General features: G+C 40.6%; 1 protein-coding gene across 1 annotated transcript in view; it reads right to left on the minus strand.

Moving 5' to 3' along the window:
* Positions 1–20,238, minus strand: part of SLIT3 (slit guidance ligand 3) — a 633,135-nt gene that overhangs the window by 53,819 nt on the left and 559,078 nt on the right. Inside the window, exon 30 of the mRNA XM_054977013.1 lies at positions 9,042–9,179. Within this exon, the coding sequence (XP_054832988.1) occupies positions 9,042–9,179 (138 nt within the window). The remainder of the gene's footprint in view (positions 1–9,041; positions 9,180–20,238) is intronic.

The following is a 20,238-nucleotide window of genomic DNA, read 5'->3' on the forward strand; positions in this document are numbered from 1 at the left end:
GGGACCACACAGTGTAGCATCCAGACAAGAATAAAAGAACATGAAAGACACTGCAGACTTGGCCATCCCGAAAAATCAGTGGTGGCAGAACATAGCCTAACTCAAACAGGACATAGTATCCTATTCCAGGACACTAAAATACTGGACAACACTTCCAACTACTTCGTCAGATTGCACAGGGAAGCCATTGAAATTCATAAGCATAAGCACAATTTCAACAGGAAAGAAGAGACTTTAAGAATGAATAGAGCATGGTTTCCAGTCCTGAAAAACACCAAGCTAACGAAATACTCTACATCCTACAATAGCCCTGCAGAGAAGATTAGCATATCAAGCACCAATCCATATGCAAAAGAACCTCCTCAGGATACAGTGAAGCCTCCCTCCATTAGCATTCAACACCCTGGGAAACTCTTACAGGATGACTCAGCCCAACCCCACCTTCCTGAGTAGATATAAATTACCTGCCAACATCTTCTCCACACTGAGAGATCTCTGTCTTTTGGTGCTACACCTCTGAAGATGCCAGTCACAGCTACTGGCGAAACGTCAGGAACTACAATGCCAAGACCACGGCTATACAGCCCGGAAAATCCACAACAACTAGCCACATGGTTCGTTTCTTTTCTGGTTCGTGCCCATCTCTAGTTGTTATTACTCACTTCAGTTTAGTTCAACAGTCCCTATTTCCATCTCCATAGGTGACCCTAAGCACTACCTCTTTTACTGGGGCTTGGGCTTTGAAATAGTAACACAGTTAATGCCCAAGTCTTGTGCCACTGCACCCTCTTATAAATTGATTGAAATTGATTTTACATGAACACATACCATAGAACTCAACTCTGTGGTGTTCACAATGTTTGCAGTTGCTGTCTTTACAAAAACAAACAAACAAAAAGCTTCCAAATTCCCAACTGAGAAGCCTGCCAGGAAAACACAGAAGGCCAAATTCATGTGAAGAATAATAACTAGAAGGATTCTGTTAGCTGAATTTTAATCTTCAGTTTAAACTGCACTGCCTAAAGGGTAAAAAAGTGTACCGTGGAAAACGCCTTCATTACAGTAAAAGGAATGCAAGGAACTTCTGCCCAGCATTGTAACTCATGCTTTTTATGCACTCACTGAAGTTAACCCACCCTTTTCCAAGGAATTCAGGCTGGAATATATGAAGTATCCATTTTATTATAATGATTACGCTGAGAGATAGGTTGGCCTGAAAAATAGGGACTTGTTTAAGATCATCCAGTAAGATTCATACCTGTGCAGCCATCTGCATCCAGGTCTTCCCATTAAGCTATGTAAACTTCTTTATATATCTAAGTTTACACAGCTTACTTTCATTGCTGTATTGGTTATTTTTCAAGAAGGCTTTTTTGTTTGTTTGGCAGGGATAGGATGCTTTAGGAAAGCAGGGAAAGGAAGAGTAGAGACAAGTAGATAAGGGGTAACTTTACATGTAATTGCACATTGATGATGATGATGATGATGATATCACACTATACCAGATGTTTGGAATTTTTTTACCTGGATTTCATCCAAGAATCTAAAAGTCAGTGAGGTGTCCCCTTAGTACGTGGCAGTTCCAAGTAGTGCAGCTGTTTTTGGAACTGTTCAACTGTTATCCTGTCTATGCTGATATCACCTAGATATTATGTTAGTCCTTTTGGAATGGCACCTAGCAGTCCTACCAGTACCAGAATAACCACTGTATGTTTCTCCCAGAGATGGTGAACTTCAAATCTTAGATCCTGATATTTTGTTATCTTTTCACTCTTTTTCTTCAATTCAACGGTCACCTGGGTTTGCCACATTGATCAGTTTGACCATTTTACAGCACAATCCTAAAAAGGTACTCCAGTCTAAGCCCATTGAAATAACTGTTTGCACTGATTGCACCGTTACTTTCAATCACAGAAATACCCAGAGTATTATGTTCTGACTTCTTATCTGTTTGAATTCTGAAATCCCACAAGATCTTAACTTTCTCAGGCTTATGTTCCCACCAATATTTCACGGACAGTAGTTCATACTTTTTGCATAAATTCCAATACAGCTACTTTTTATGGAGGTTTTTATAGTTAGTTGTGTTATTTTACTGCATCCAATGATGACAAGGTCAACTATTTCCACTTTGTTACAAAATCTATGCTTGCTATCATTCATAGTCTTTTCAATTTTTGCTCGATCCTTGCCCATCTTGACTGTTAAAATCAAGTAAGGACCACACAAGTGAACCACTGAGATCTATTGTAAATCAATTGCTAACTCGGGGCATCTTCCCCTGGCTGCTCAAGCAGGTGGTTATCCATCCACGAATTAAGAAACCATTCCTAGACAAAAATTATGTGGCCAGTTGCCCAGTCTCTAACCTGCCCTTTCTGGGCAAAGTGATTGAAATAGCAATAGTTGACCAACTCCAGACTTTCTTGGATAACTCTAGTGTTCTGGACCCTTTATAGTCTGGAAATAGGACAGAGACTGCACTAGTAGCATTAGTGGATGATCTCCGTCTGGACATAGACAAAGGCCATGACACCTTATTGCTGCTCATGGATCTTTTTGCAGCCTTTGACACAGTAGACCGTGCCATCCTGTTGAGGTATTTAGAGACAGAAGCAGGCATCAAAGGATGCATCTTGAACTGGTTTAAATCATTTCTCATGGAACGGACTCAAAGGGTTGCTGTCAGAGATCATCTATCTCCAGAAATGGGTGCTATCTTGTGGGGTTCCACAGGGCACAATCTTATCTCCCACGTTATTTAACCTCTACATAACTCATTTGCAGCTATGGAGTTGGATGTCATCAATATGCAGATGACACTCAACTCTATATCTTGCTATCCAGGTCCCCACAAGATTCAGTAGAAGTCTTGGATTGTTGCCTGACAGCTGTGGTGAAATAGCTGAAAATGAACAGATTGAAACTGAATCCAGACAAGACAGAAGTGATGCTTGTTGGGAAGGCAGAAATCCTGAAGGACATTGTACTTCCCACTTTTGATAGAGTTTGTCTGACTCTTACAGACTTGCTTAAGACTAGAGCCTAGGGGTTATACTAGATCCAGCACTACTACTAGAAAAGCAAGTTAAGGCAGCTTCAAAAAATGCTTTCTACAACCTCTCCCTAGCCTGGAAGGTGGCTTATTACCTCAACCTGGCTGACCTGGCCACCTGGATACATGCTATGGTAACATCAAAACTTGACTATTATAATGCACTATACATAGGTCTCCCATTTAAATTAACTAGGAGACTCTAATTGGTGCAAAATGCTGCGGCTTGACTGTTATTAGGATCGAGCAGGAGCATGAACATCACTCCCATCCTGCAGTCACTCCACTGGCTACTTATGTGCTCAGTTCAAGGTATTGGTTATCACTTACAATGTTCATCAAGGCCTTGCTCTTGTATACCTATGGGACCGCCTCCCTCCCTATGCTTCTTCACGGCAGCTTTATTCATCCAAACAAGATCTCCTGCAGGTGCCACTCTGCACATGGACAAAATCAACAGCAGTCCATACATGGGGTTTCTCTGAGGTGGCTCCTACTCTGTGGAACAGCCTGTCTGACAAGATCAGGAGAGCCCCCACTCACTTAACTTTCCGCAAATGATGCAAAACCCAATTATTCAAAAAAGCTTTTTACTCAGATAGGAGGGCTGTATTGTAGGGAGAGGGTCTCAGATGTTTCACTAATGAGTTAGGAACCATATGTTGTAATGGATTCCTGCTAATGCTATGTCTTTGTAAACTTGTATCTATTTATCCTATGGAAAAGAGCAAGAGTCCAGTAGCACCTATAAAACTAACAAAATTAGTGGTAGAGTATGAGCTTTCGCGAGCCACAGATCACTTCTTCAGATATTTACCCTATGGCATTGTTTATGGAAATGTTCTTGATACTAACTCTGCTAATCTTGGGGTAAGAGTGGACTGTAAACTAAATATGAGCAGTCAGTATGATGCAGTGGCAAAAAAGGCCAATTCAGTCCTGGGTTGTATCAAAGGGGCCATAGTGTTGAAATCGCAAGAGGTCATAGCCCCTCTCTATACTGTCTTGGTAAGGCCACACCTGGAGTATTGTGTGCAGTTCTGGAGGCCTCACATCAAAAGGATGTGGACAAAATCGAGAGGGTGCAGAGGAGGGTGACAAGGATGATCAGGGGTCTGGAGACTGAGCCCTACAAGGAAAGGCTGAGGACCTTGGGAATGTTTAGTTTGGAGGAGATTGAGGGGGGACATGATTGCTCTCTTTAAGTATTTGAAAGGCTGTCGTTTGGAGGAGGGCAGGGAGCTGTTCCAGTTGGCAGCAGAGGGTAGGACGAGAAACAATGGGCTTAAATTACATGCACAAAGGTACCGGCTGGATATTAGGAAGAACTTTTTCACCGTCAGAGTAGTTCAAAAGTGGAATCAGCTGCTTAGGGAGGTGGTGAGCTCCCCTTCACTGAAAGTTTTCAAGAAGAGGCTGGATGAATATTTGTCAGAGATGCTTTAGGCCGATCCTGCACTAGGCAGGGGGTTGGACTAGATGGTCTGTATGTCCCCTTCCAACTCTATGATTCTATGATTCTATTCTATCTCATCCTGTGTAATCCGCCTTGAGTCTCAGTGAGAAAGGTGGTCTATAAATGACATAAATAAATAAACAAATACAGCTTGTTCTTAATGCCTATTCTGGGGCTAAAATAAGTCCTTTTTCAATATCCTTTGCCTTAGCCATTTCCAGTTGTTACTCTTGTCCATTTTACCCTCAATATTCTCCATGCATTGACCATGCAGCAGTTTACTTTGCCATGCCTCCATGTGTTTTTTCAATGTTTCTCTCCTATATTCATCTTTTGTACCCTTATTTTCAATTATTCCTTCTCCGTAAACATCAGCTCTAATTGAAAACTTTTATGCAAGTGTTTAAGAAGAAATTGATCATACTCCTAAACACAATATACTGATAATTATAGGTGACTGGAATGTAAAAGTAGGACACAAAGCAGAATCAAACATTGTTGGGAAATTTGGACTAGGATCTCAAAATGAAGCAGGAGTGTGACTCATAGAATTTTGTGAAGCTAACAATCTGTTCATTGTTAACACTTACTCCAGACAAAAAGACAATTGAATATGTGGAAATCAAAGGTGACCAATACAGGAACTCAAAAGATTACACAATTGGAAGAAGAATATGGAGAAGCTCTACTCCCTTTGCTAAAACAAGACCAGGAGCTGATTGTGATACAGATCATGAGTTGCTAATATCAAAAATTAGAATAAAGTTGAAAAGAAACACTGAAAGAATCATAGTGCCAGAATACAATCTAAATAATATTCCTGAAGAATTTAAAGAGCATGTAAAGAACAGATTTGCAATACCAAATTTAATTGATTACAAACCTGAAGAACTAGATGCTGAAATCAGAGATATTATCAAGGAAGAATGTACAAAGACTATTCCTGTAGCCAAAATAAAGGAGAAGCCTAAATGGATGACTGAGAAAACTCTCAAAATTGCTAAAGATAGATGACAAGCAAAAGCAAACAGTGACAGAAATAGTCAGGATTCTAAATGCAGCTTTTTAGTGACTTGCACATAGAGACAAAGAAATCTATTATAGTACTAGTGCAAAGAAATAGAAAACAACAACAAAAAAGAAAGAACAAGAGATCTGTTCCACAAGATCTGAGAAATCAATGGGAAATTCAAGCAATGTGGTGTGGAATCCCACATCCTAGAAAACTTGTCTCCAACAGCAACCTTCTGAGTCCTGCCACAAAGAACTATTTGAAACCAATCGGAAGCATATCCCATAAACCCTACTTTTATCTCCAGCATTCTCAATGGGATGGCATGATCCACCATATCAAAGGCTGCTGATAAGTCTACTAAAAGCAGCAGACAGGCAGAACCTTTACCTAGATTTAGAGGTCAACTACAAGGGCCGCCAGCACCATCTCAGCCCTGCAGCCCAGGTTAAACAAGGCTGAGTCATAGGTAAATGATTTATCCAGGAAGGCCTGGAACTACTCTGCAACCATTTTTTAAAAATTATTTTGCCCAGAAAGCGCAAATTAAGAGACTGGGTGATAATAGGCCACATCATGAAGAGCCAGTCTGGTATAGCGATTGGAGCACTGGACTACGATCTGAGAGACCCAGATTTGAATCCACACTTTGCATTAGAAGCTCACTGGCTGACCTTGGGCCAGTCACATACTCTCAGCCTAACCTAACTCACAAGGTTGTTGTGAGTGAGATTAAAATGGAGACTAGGAGAACTATGTTAACTTTTTTGAATCCTCATTGGAGAGAAAGGTGAAATATAAATGAAGTAAATTAAAAAATAAAATATTTTTCTCTAGAGATGATTTTTTAAGTAATGGACAAATGACTGCCAGTTTTAGGGCACAAGGAAGGATGTCCTGATTGATTTATAATGGACATTAGAGACTCTTTGATGTGATCTTTACATGCTTTACAGTGTAATCCTAAGAATACTTTCCTGGAAGTAAGTCTCACTGAACAGAGGTCAGTAAGATTCTGAGTAGACCTGCTTAGGATTGGTCTCTTAAGCGCTTAGCACAGGCAAGAGTCTAACGCACAAGCAGTGGCCTTCACAGATCCCAGGACCCTGTCAACACCCACTGCAATAACGGAAACTGATCTATACTGCACCAGAGCCCATAGTTTGTTTACTCCACATGATTTTGCTTATCACATCAGACTTTCAATTTCCAATAACATACCACCATCAAATAGATGCTTTTAGGAACATAGGTAGTTTAGGAACTTAGACATATGTATCCATTGGTCCTTTTCTGTGTAACCAGCATTGTATCATGAGAAGATTTAAAAATGAAACCAAACAGACAGGCTAGACAATGAAATTCAGTTGCTTATCTTATCTTTTGGAAGCACTGAGCTTTTGAAACTATGACCTTATATCACTGTAAGAATCAATACGTTCTTGAAAATGCTGAAAGCAAAGTAATGCAACAGAAGTACACGGTCAGAACAAAAGGAAAGAAATGATGAAACTAGGGAGTCAGAAAATTGCTGGTGGTTTCAGTGCCCAGGAAAAAGGCTCACAAATGCTCCCACTTTTCTATTTTCTCAGAGCCAGTATTTTCTGGGTTCTATTGCTATCTTGCTGTGTGTTTCATTTCAAATACAGAAAAGATTTGTCTGGAAGGAAGCAATAGCTAACCCCCAGGCAATGATTAGGGAATCCATTTAGTGAAGTGCTCTTATCTCTGACATACAGTTAGATTTTCAGAAGACAGGTCTACTGGCAGTTGTCAGAATCAGAGACTTGAAATAGTCAGACATAGCCATGGAGATCTTGTATAGCAAAAGCAAAGCAGAAAGATGGCAATCAGAATCTCAAGATTTAGGGACGAGGAGTGGGATAGTGAGGCAGGAATGCTGAACAGTGTGACCTGAATATTTTCCAGTCAGTTTCTATGCTTGCCATAGCCTTGCATTTGTTATGGACTTTTGATATAGTTCAAGATCGAAGACTGACACAACAAAAAACACAATAATGTGGAAATGTTCTGAAGACATATTTGTTGTCCTGAAAGTAAGCATTTGAATGATGAGCTCACTGCAAAAGTGTGGTCAGTATGTTTGAGGGAAGACATATACTCATCCTAGATGGAGCAAAGGGAAACACAATTTTTCCATGAAAGGGCTGTGTACAGTCCTGCTTGGCTGTTCTTTGTGACAAGCCGATTCTGATTATTCCTGTTTAAATGTCTGGCACAAATCAAAGAAATGACCCTCTCCTGCTCCACAGCCAGTGAAAGGAGTGGGGCCACAGATGGTAGCATGGGACCCTTAGTTGTGCATAACTGCCCAATGTCCTGTTATTTCCCCTTCCAACCAAGAACAAGAAATGTTCCTGACTTAATGGCAGGGGACTGGATTTTCTTTGAAGGTGTTACACATGGTGCTGATTTGCTGGTCTTTGTAACAATTGTGAATTACCTCCCCTCCTCAATTTTTTCAAGCAATTTTAAAAGTTTAAAATTATTGATTCCAATTAAAATCAAACAAATTAAACACCAAAGTTTAATCAGAAATACAGATTTAGAACACTAGAAGAAAAGATGGACAACCTATGTGGGGTATTTGGGAGGAAGGACACAAAAAGGAAGAGGAAATTAACATTAGTTTTGATCAAGTACTTGCATTATTTGAGGGGCAGAACTTAAAAAGATGGCAAATTTGTTTGGAAGCACACACACACACAAAACACAGACGCTGATAGATATGTCCATACGCACCTCAAAAGTGTTTTCTGGTATGTAAATCACTTCACTGCACTTAAAATGTTATATGTGTCTTTACTCTAAAACAGTATTTTCTGAATATGTTAAAAAAAATCCAAATAGCATTTTGCCCTTGCTAATCTTAATATCTGTGGATCCCATAAAGTTAATGAACCGCCCTGCAACCAATATAACAAGAACACTGAAGATGTAAATAAAAAGAAATTAATATAATGAATTTTCTGCTGAGAAAACATATTATGCCACTGACTCTGTTTTAAAAAGAATAAAACTGTGTATCCTATGCACTAAAAAGCACCCAGATTATGGACTCTATGTCCTTACTATGGCACTGCCTATTTTATTTACAAAGTGTACTGTTCTTAATTCCAAAAGGCATCCTTGAGCTTTACGGCTTTTGGTTAACATGAAATCCTCATTCTATAAGCCCTCTTCTACTGCAACAAATAAATAAATAATATGCACAATAAATATCTTAACAATAGTATAATTTAGGTTGTCTTCTGCAATATATAAACTGCAACCCTTGCTAGCAATGATACTTCTTCATATTTTAAATGAATCAATTCCTATACACTGTTTTTGCCTTGTTGTACTTGAACAAAGGCCAGATATGACTAAAAGCAACAGTATGCACATACAAAATGGCCTTGTTTGTGGATTGTTAACTAAAACTACTCTTGTCAATAGAGCTAGTGAACTATGAAAAGGTTTTCCATGGACCTGAAGACTCATGACAGTTTACTTACCTGAACCCTTGAGGGCAAATACAAGTATACCCATTGACAGCATCCACACACAATGCGCCATGCCGACATTTGTGTCCCACACAGTCATCATCATCAGTTTCACAATGTTTGCCACTATAGCCAGGTAAGCATTCACATCTGAAACAAGATAATCAGAAAAAGATAAAACAGAAAACAGTGAAGATGCAAGAAGTGTACAACAAAGAGAACAAAAAATAATGTGACACAGGTCATATATCTGGATGACATAGGATTGTATTCTACCACTCTAGTCAGTTGGCACGAAATGTTGGCCTTTGGCACAATGCACCACCGTGGCATTCTACCCGTAGCTGATTGAAGTGGTGTTTCATACATTTTTAGCTGACTTGTGTTCTAGAGAACTCAGGGAAGTATACACCATTCTCCCCTCCTCCAGTTTATCTTCACAACAACCCTGTGAGGAAGGTTAGGCTGACAGACAGTGACTGGCACAAGGTTATCCAGCAAGTTTCACAGCAGAGTGGGGATTTGAACCTGAGTCTTCTAGATCCTAGTCTGATATGCTAGCTACTACACCGCACTGGTGTATTAGCTATCAACAGAATCCATTGTATTAACAGAATTTCTTTCTTCAATACACAAAGAAAGGCCAGGCGAAACTTTGGCAGGTAAAAACTTGAGTTGGCACAAGGCTGCTCATGTAGTTTATGCATGTCTATGTAACTGAAGCATTGTTAATATTTTTACCAAATACTGGTGGCTTGCTTCAGAAGCATCTCATTCCATATGGTTTCCTATTGCAGATCAATAGTGCTACTTAGTGCGATAATGTACTGAAGGCACTTTGGAAGCTCTTGCTAAGTTGGCTGGTTGGGTCAGGAGACATGCCATTACTAAGCCATCACTTGAAAGAATGGAATTTTAAAACATCATTTAAAACAGGTATCTCCAACAGTGAAAAGATGTGGATGAAATTCCCAATTCTTTAAAAGCAAATAGCTGAAAAATCATATGTAGGGATACTCACTCCATTTTTTCCTTTTCTTAACATGACTCCTATGACAGACTTCCCTTCACTCCCCACTGAGGCAGATTTTCCCACCAAAACCCAAGTTTTCTTGCTGTGGTTGAGCAGCCCCAAGCAGTGTCTCTGTTTATGGTTGTAAATTCTTTTTGTCCCACATTGATAAGCAAGGATTTTTTGGCTTTTTTTTGCCCAGCCCAGAAACTTGAGAGGGGAAAAGTAGGAGCTCTCTTCTTTGTATGAAAATGGCAAAACAGTTTCCTTTTAGCTTAGTTTTATGTTCTTAGTTCTTAATAGTGTTTGGTTAAATACTTTGGTTTCAGTAACAGTGTTTCTTCAGAGTTCCCCTTTTAAACTCAGGTTTTCAGAAGTTAAGTTCAACACAGTTCTCCCTTTACAACAGGCCCTGGGTCTTCCTTAGAGCCAAAGACCCTTTTTAAACACTGGGCAGGAATTATTCTTCTACACCTAAGAAGACATAATCCTATCCACTTGGCTTGAATGGGAGTCTCCACTTACTACCCACTCACTCGTTGCCAAAAACACACACCGTTTTATATTGGCTGTGTAAATGGGTTTCAGCCTGGATACTTCTTTACTAGAATATTCCTCAGAACAAAAATGTTACAGGCCAACTTATATCTTTCCCTAACTTCAGAGGTACCTGTCTGACCTTCCTTGTCAGACTCTCTTACACACTCAACTCCCAAATGTATTCAAAATCCTGTCATCCTGAAGCTGATTTTGACTAGCCAATCAGAGAAAGGGAGGAGCAGACTTCAGGCAGTTATTATCTCCTTCCATCTCTGAGTGTGGAAAACTTTCTTTACACTGCATTCTGTCACAACTCCCTTTTAAATATTATATTAGAAAATTGGTTTCCCTGATCAAAATATGACAGCCAGCTATGGGTTAATATTACTTCCCTGTCTGTGCATGGCAACTCATTCTTCAAAAGACAATGGTTTTGAGGTACTCAACTAACAGCAAATATGGGCTACTATACTTTTTAAAAAATTACAGTTGTTAAAGTTGTGTCAGCATTTTCATTATAAACCCTATCTTCAGAGATTTATTACTCAACCATAAAAAATGTGCTTTAGGCTGGAACTTGGCATTCAAGGTCTCAGAGCAGGGGGAGCACATCTCTGTGGAAAACTGGGCAGTCTCTCAAAATCTTAGACACTAAGTTTTGGACAGGGTTGAATGTGTTTCAGCCTATAAACCACATTTTAAACCTCCCAGATGGATGTTACTCTACAGCTGGAAAATAATAAGCATATCATCCAAACCAGAAAAAAAGAGAAACATCTATTACTTCACTGGGTTAGCAAATGTTAAGTATTCCGGAGATTGTACTTTCATGTACCTCTGAACTTTAGATGTCAACAGCTTATTTAAATCTAGTGCTAACTTTTTAACTTCCAGACTGCTCCTCCTTCAACAACAAAGACTAGACATAGAAAGAAGGAAAGGGATCAAGAGAAAGACAAGGCAGAGACAAGCTCTTCATGTGGATATGCTTTGTGGCCAGAGAAAGTGTGGATCACAGGAGACCACAGGGAAAAGACTGGAGAGCTGTCTAATTATGGTGGTCCTGACTGGGCAAAAAGAGGTAATATTAGTACTATAAATAAAGATTTAATACAAGCAGGGACTCCTGAGAAACTCATGTGAAAATTCCCTCACTAGTCCCTGCTGTCCTCTCACTTCTGACACACACACTTTGCCACCCTTCTCTCCCCACTTTTGCTCTCACTGCCACCTCCTTCTCCCATCTTTTCCCACCCACATCATACTTCTTCTTTTCCCTAATCCTCAACACTGGTCTTCACTCTTTACCCTCCTGCTGTGCCCTCTTTCCTTATTCTGATCTGTGCTCACCCCTCCCCCTCTTCTCATTGCTCACCTTCCCACCTGTAGCACTGTCACCGAGTCAGTCAGCAGCTAACAGCAAAGTCTGAGGAGGACAGCTGAGGTGAAGGCACTGGAAGTAGGTGAGCAAGGAGACTCCATCTTACCCACCCACCACTACCAGTGCCACCACCTCAGCCACCCTCCCCAAACTTTCCCCTCAGCCGCTGACCACCAAGACCAAGGTGATGGCACTGGTGGTGGATGAGTGGGTGCGGAGGCCCAGTCTCCTTATCACCCACCTAGCTGCCTCCACCTGGGAAAGTCAGCAGTGGAGGAAAGAAATCTGGTGGTATGGCAGAGACTCCCAGTTGTCCTCCTAGACTGGCCTGCCTCCAGCACCATTATTTCCATGTGTGCATGGAGAAGGCTTGCGATCTACTTCCCCCACACCTTCTTTTTTGTGAAAGTTTCAGATTTTTCTGCAAACCTGAGGGTTCCCCAGGATTCCCTCCAGATTAGATAAGTCTCCTTTCTATCAATGTGGCTCTAATCCACAGATTTATGTATCTGCTGTTGAGGCCACAGTTGCAAATGAGGTATTTTGATACAGATTGGTTCATCTTAGGTAGTATGGGCCGGACAATCATAGAGTTAAAGGGCCCCTAATTTTCTGTTTTACCTGGATTACTAATTTTTGAATCTATTGGTGTTTTGTGTCTGTGTGAATAAGATGTCAGGATAATCTAATGATTTTTAGACATGATTTACACTTCAGTTTGGATCAGTAATTGAAGTGCGTCCACGTGCTCTCTAATACTTTGAATCTCACCTCACAGTGTGTTGTGAATGTGTGTGCCTTTTTAAAAATATTTTTTTTTGTTATTACATACTTTATAAACAATTAAACTTATGACATATGAATATACCATCACATTACAGCTTTTTTTTTACAGGAACAGTCAAGCTCCAAATCACCCATACTACCTTCCAATTTCCAGAAGAAAGAGATAAGACCACTACAAAATCCCATACATTCAAATTTCAACATATCTTCTACATATCTATGACATCTTTTCTCATACTGGCTTTTATAAATTTGAGTTACATTAACTCCAAAATTTCCTCTTTAACCTCTGTTGGGAGTCCTTTTGCCCATACATGATCATAGTAAACCAAACTTTCTGCAACCATACTACTGGATGGGGGAGAATCGCCACCGTCCATTTCAGTCCCAATACCTTGCAATCTCCAGCTAGTAAATACTATTCAAGAATTTTGTTCCATTTCCGATTATTTTGGAAAATTCCCCAAAGGGAAATTTAAGATAAAATATATTTTTTCTCAATGATCTCTCTAAAATCTTAATATATTCTTCCAATATTGTGTGGCCACTGGACAGGACCACCACATATGCAGCAGATTCTCTGCTTGCTTCTGACATCTACTGCTATATAAAAGGTGAGCCATATTGGCGATGACTCACCTTTTAACATGGCACAGGAGCAGGCGACAGGAAGGCCAGGTGTGCCTGTGCTGCCCTTCCCAGCCCCAATCAGACCGAGCTGGCAGCGGAGGCAGGAATGCCTGGCCTGGCTGCCCAGCGCTCCCCCTGCCCAGATGTGGTACAGGGGAGGGGGCAATGCCTGGCCACCCTGCCCTCTGCCACTGACATTCAGGTGTGGGGGAGGGGGCCATGCCTGGCCTAGCTGCCTAGCAATCCTCCACTCAGATGGGGCACAAGGGAGGCGGCGATGGCCGGCCCAGCAGCACTGCCTTCCCCCACCCTGACTGGGGTGCAGGGGAGGAGGCAATACCTGCCCTGGCTATCCTGCCCTCCTCCCGCTGAGATCAAAGTGTGGGAGAGGGGCCCTGCCCAGTCTGGCCTCCCTGCACTCCCCCTGCCCAGATGGGGTGTGGAGGAGAGGACCATGCCTGGCCTGGCCTCCCTGCCCTCCCTCCCAGCTGGGGCAAGGGGAGGGGGCCATGCTCAGCCCAGCTGCCCTGCCCTTCCCCTGCCCAGATGGGGTGCAGGGAAGGGAGAAATGCCTGCCCCGGCCACCCTCCCCTCCCCTGGCCTGATCGGGATGCTGTGGAGGGAGTAATGCTTGGCCTGGCTGCCCTGCCCTTCCCCGCCTGATTGGGATGCTGCAGAGAGGGCATCACCTGGCCCCTCTGTCCTGCTCTTTCTAGAGCCTATTGTATTTTTTCCCACAACAAGCTTTGTTGCCAGTTACAAAATCTAAAATTTTTATCAATCCTGCTCTTATCCACCCATGAAATATACCCCAATCAAAAGCATTAACCAATTCTTTACCTGATAGTACTGGTACACCAACTGAACATTTCAAATCTAACAAATTCTCATACTTCTCCCATACTTGTATGAGGGACATATACATTTTATTACTCTCTTTCTCTCTTCAGGTATATCTATCCCTCTGTATCCATATATGCAATGGTACTTCAGTTCCTTGTTGCTCTATTCCCCAAATTATTCTTGGTTCCTCTTTCTTAAACCAACTGACAATGGATACGAATCTTGAAGAGTAGTACTATTTCAGAATATTAAGGGAGGCAATTCCCCCTCTCTGCCAAGACTACTGAATTATACTTGCCTTAATTCTAGGTTTCCTTTTACTCCACATAAATCTGGAAAACTGTGACTGAATTCTATAAAGAATTAGAGATGCTACTATCAGTGGCAGAGCCAGAAAAACAAAATTTTGGCAGTATTTTCATTTTCACAGTTGCTACCTTGCCCAGCCAAGATTTTATTCTTTATTCTATTTTGTTTACTATTGGGACCAAGTTATCATTTATCAGTTTTCAGGTTATCTGAAAACAAAATTCCCAAATATTGAATATTTTTTCTTTCCACCTTGAACCTGTAATACTAGAAATCTTCTTCCTGATTCCTAACAGACCCGACTTTCCTGCATTAATTTTATACCCCAAGACATGGCCAAATACCTGCAAACAACTCTCTAATGCTACCACTGATTCACTGGGTTCTTATACACGAAAAACTATTATCATCTGTATACAAGAGCAACTTTGTGTTTTTATACCCTAGATATAATTCGTCTTGGCAGACCTTCAGTAATACCTCAATTGCCAATTGAAACAGTAATGATGATAAAGAGCAACCTTGTCTTACCCCCCTTTGAAGCAGAAAAGAAGCTGAATAACTGCTATTAATTTGTATACTTGCTGATGGTTGATGGTATAAAATATAAACCCACGTACAGAAATTTACATCAATGCCAAAGGACTTCAATGCCTCTTCTAAATTTATTCTCTCGATTCTGTCTAAAGCCTTTTTGGCATCAACAAAATAAAATCCTGATGGAATTTGTTGTTCATTAACAAGATTAATTAAATTATTAGATCTTTTTATGTTCCAAAACATTTGCCTGCTCTTAATAAATCCAGTTTGGTCATTACTTACTTATTACCTCATTTAACTGGTTAACCAGGATAGTGGACAAAAAGCTGCATTTAATAGGAAGACTGGGAGATATAAGCTAACTAAATCTGTATCTTTCCCTTCCTTATGAATCACTATTACATTTGTATCTGTTCAAGTATTAGTAGGTATACCATCTTGAAATAACTGATCATATAATTTTACCAGATATGGAACTAATGTTATTCCACATATTCTATAAGATACATATGTTAATTCATCTGGGTCAGGAGATTTATTGGATTTTAAATTCTTAGTAACAATTTACAATTTCACTCCTTGTAATTTGCTTATTTAATAGTTCTCTGTGTTTTATGTGAATGTGTAGTTTTTATCTGTTCTTTTTCACTGTATCTTATTTTATTCTGTTAAATGCAATTGTCAATATATCCAATTCTGAACCTGCTCCCATCTGCAGATGCCTCTGCCTCTACTCATTAGCCTCTGAGGCAGCAACTCTACATGTGGGGAATGGAGGAGCTGGCAGCGGTCCAGCGGAGGAGAGGAACCACTGATCATCATGCTGTCAGAAGAGGAGCTGCCCCACTTCCCACCACAGCACCTGCCATATCCCCCCTGCTGCAGCCATGAGATAGGGGAATGGTGGTGCTGCCAGCAGGTGGAATCTAATAAGCAGTGGGAGGAGAAGAAAGATAGAGTGATGGGGTCAATAGAGAGAGACAGGGACAGTAGGCATCAGAGAGAGGGAAAGAGAGGCGGGACTGAGAGAAGGGGTGAGGGGAGGGAACTAAGGGGTGGGAAATGGGATGGCCACTCCACAAGTTCCTTGTGGGTCCTCCTTTTCCTGTATAAATGCTTAAAAATGTCTACTATTTAAAGTCTTCAGTACAATTTTTAAAAAATGAGAAATCTGGATATTGACTCAAGAGGCATGATCTTAGCCTATGGCAGGCAAGTTCAGCCCTATAAGCTAAAGTGAGTTATTTTTCATTGGTCTTCGGAATGAGGAGTGTTATATATTCAGATGTTGTTTAAGCATCTGAAATGGTGTGAACTTTAATATCAGAATTTGTAACCAGTGCCATGGTATATAAAGATCCAAATACTTCAGAATACTTATGTTCAGCAATAGAAAAAAGCAAGAGTCCAGTAGTACCTAAGACTAACAACATTTGTGGTAGGGTATGAGCATTCATGAGTCATAGCTCAAGATGAGCTGTGACTCACGAAATCTCATATCCTGCTACCGATTTTGTTAGTCTTATAGGTGTTACTGGACTCTTGCTCTTTCCTACTGCTAAAGACAGACTAAAATTGCTACCCATCTTGATCAGCCGATGTGCGGATCCATGCCCTATGCACGCCTTTGCTCCCTGACCTGTAATCTCAATAAAGCTGTAGCCTTCTTTACCTCCAGCAGTGTCTGTGCTTTTTGTCACTGTGCCCCCTCCCTGCTCTCCTCCCTCACTTAGCACTTGCCTGCAAATAATAATGGTTACAAACTGCAATAATTTCCTTGTTGAAATTTAATGACTTATCAGGTGGGGAAATACGGAACTAGTTCAGAGAATGCTTGGCCATCAAACAGACCTTTCTGCTATTTCATGCATTGCTAGTACGTGATTATTAATTAATCTGTTGTGAATTTGAACGTAGGATCTCCCAGTTTGCTTGATACCTTCTACCAATAGTTCAGGAGGAACAACAAAAATAAGCATAAAAATCCAAGGTCTATTCTCAGTCTCAGTTTCAGTAGAATCCTAGCAGTATCCAAACAGCCTTACAGACAGAAATCCAAAAACAGTATCAGAAGATCAGCAAATCTATTATCAGGTATTTTACAATTTCAGACCTCAGAGAGTCCTGGGGAACAGGCATGAATATCTTACTTCCTGAAACTTGAATACAGCTGACTAGATGAGGGAATTATAGGTATTTCAGGCCACCCACAGCTGCATCTGGAGAACAGAGAAATAAATCTGCTGAATCAGGTAGCTCTGTGGCTGCAAGAACAACTGTTTAAGTTGGTAGATTCCTCAATTCTATAGTCGCATTATGAAGATGCAACCTGGAACTACTCTGCTGAAATCTACAACTCCTGTTATGTTCTTCAAAACCCAGATAAACCAGTACTGCCTTGTGAGCCCTTATCCTTACTGTTTACCTGTGGATGGTCTATCCAGCTTTTATCTGTTTTGGCTTGCTCCTTGGTGTAACCATTTAATGATATATTGATAATATCATCTGCCATTAGTCACCACTCTGTTACAATCTCCCTCCATAACTAGATTTTTACTTAATTTATAGACTTTATTCTGTATACATTCTTTTTTGCAGAGACATTGCAAAAGAGCCCAGCAATGCTTCAAGCACACTGACAAGCAAGCAGTATCCATCATATGATGCTGTGGGAGGAAATAGCAGCATTTAATCCTGTTGCTTTATTGATCCCTGTTGTCCTAATATAAAGTGATGTAATAATGAACAACGTACAGGTCCTTATTCAAAACTGCCATAGATCACTTTTATGATGTGTATCGGCTATCACAGGAATGACAGAACCACCACTTTTCTTGGAAGGACTGCATTAAATCAGTGATTTTATTCTGTCCGGTAATAATTTTATGCTCCAGAATGACGGGGAGGGCAGTCTAGAAATGTGTTTAAATAAATAAATAAATAATATAGCTTATTTATAACTGTGCACTAATATACACAGACCATGGTATTGGAACAGGGTATTGGGGTTTTTTTCCCCTTTAGAAAGATACTAGGATAATTGCATTGGTTGTTTGATTTGGGGAGATCAGTTGCTCACAAAAATTTGCCTCCTTTAAATAATTACAGGCACAGAAAGCAAAAGGAACAGCACCTGCCATGGTGGTAATCTCAAAGTGTTTTCATGCAGTCATATACTTCAAAAAGTTAGTTGTTCTTCCTCTTCAGTTGCTGGATTTTCTTATGTTACAGTATTATTTATGTCACCTGAATATTCCTCCTTAAATATCTTACCAATTATAACACTAACAAATTACTCTCGATACAGTGATAGGATGACTTGCAGGTCTGCTAAACCTGTTTTCTTTAACTGAATGGTGGAATTTAATTTGTGGTCTTTCCTCTCTTTGAACGGAGATTGTAACTTCATGCTAGCCATAAGTGCTAGAGTGGAATCCCAAAGCTTGATTCCATGGACTACACTCTGGATCTTGTGTTGCTCATTGTAAAAATATGCGAAAGTGGGTGTTCAAATATCTTTCCCCGCTTTTGCTCTTACTGCCTTTAAAAATAAGTTACTAGAACATTTGATGTCTGTATATTTATGACTTTTCCTCTCTCCCTCCAGTTGCTTCTTTGGCTTCCATCTCCAGATTCATGTGAGCCTTACTCTTGTCTTGGTGACCAAATGATCTTGCCCTTTCTTCTGTTTCTGTGTAAAGTGCCATCAAGTTGCATCTGATTTGTGGCAACTTCTGCTGGGGTTTTCAAGGCAAGAAACTAACTGAGGTGGTTTGCCATTGCCTACCTCTGCATAGCAATTCTGGTCTTCGGTGGGTTTCCATCCAAGCACTAACCAGGACCGACCTGCTTAGCTTCCAAGATCTAACAAGATCAGGCTCACCTAGGCCATCCAGGTCAGGGTACCCTTTCTTTTACTAGAGCTCTAATCAGATCCTCATCCTTTACTTCCATCTATCTTGTTTGAGAAACTGGCAAGGTTCAGGTCCAATGGCAAACTATGCTTTGTTGAATGACCCTTGAAAGACTTTCAGGCTTACTTATGCAAACTCTGCTCCATCCTGATTTTGCATGCACGATATTTAGTTACTTCCAGTTTTACTGGAACAAGTTTTCCTAAAAACCAAATCTCAAAACAGTGGCTTGCAGTGAAACCATAAACAGTAGTTTGCCAGTTCTGACATAATGGCAAACTGGTTTGTGGGAAAACTGGCAGAACCTAATTCTTGGATTGCTTCCTGTATGGAACACAAACTCTGTCTGAACTGGGCAGAGGCCTAGGAATGCACATGTTAGTTCACATGTTATAGCTCCTCTATATGTGGAGGTAAAAATAGCTAACATTGGTGGAGGTAGGGTTCTTTTGAAGGAGGACAGACACAATTCCTGGGTTACTGGTCACACTGGAATACCAGAGATCTGAATAATCATCCATTGTGGTATGGTTATACATTTTGAGCCCTCTTTATTGAGAGAAGGGGAAGGGGAAGTGTGAGCTAGAGCCAGTCAGTACTTAGCCTAACTTATGCCACATAGTTATTATGGGAATAAAATGGGAAGATCATGTATGCAGTCCTGAGCTACTTTGAGAAAGTGACAGAGTATAAACATGAGGAATAGAATGCCCCTCCTCCCAGAAAACCCACATATCTCCTTGGTGCATATCCAAATAACCAATTATTGTCCTAGTCACCCTGCTAAGGCACAAGGAATCTTTATTTAAGGGTCTGTATTGTCTCTTGGCAGCACTGTGGGGGGAGATAAAAAAGTGGTATTCAAAACTTATTTATTTGTCTCACCTCTAAGAAATGATAAAATCCATTAGAATAATAGAATCATAGAGTTGGAAGGATCCTTACAGACCATCTAGTCCAATCCCCTTCCCAATGCAGGAAAAGCCTAGAGCATCCCCAACAAGTATTTATCTAGCCACTCTTGCCAATGAGGGGGAACCCACCATATCCCTAGGCAGCTGATTCCACTGTTGAATTACTCTTAATGTGAAGATGTTTTTCCTAATATTCAGCTAGTACCTTCCCTCCTGTAGTTTAAACCCATTGGTTCGAGTCCTATCCTCTGATGTCAACAACTCCCTTTCCTCCCCTAAGTGACAGCCTTTTAAATACTTAAGACAACATGTCTCCCCTCAACCTCCTCTTCTTAAAACT

The sequence above is a fragment of the Eublepharis macularius genome, chromosome 4, assembly GCF_028583425.1.
Source record: "Eublepharis macularius isolate TG4126 chromosome 4, MPM_Emac_v1.0, whole genome shotgun sequence".
Classification (NCBI taxonomy): domain Eukaryota; kingdom Metazoa; phylum Chordata; class Lepidosauria; order Squamata; family Eublepharidae; genus Eublepharis; species Eublepharis macularius.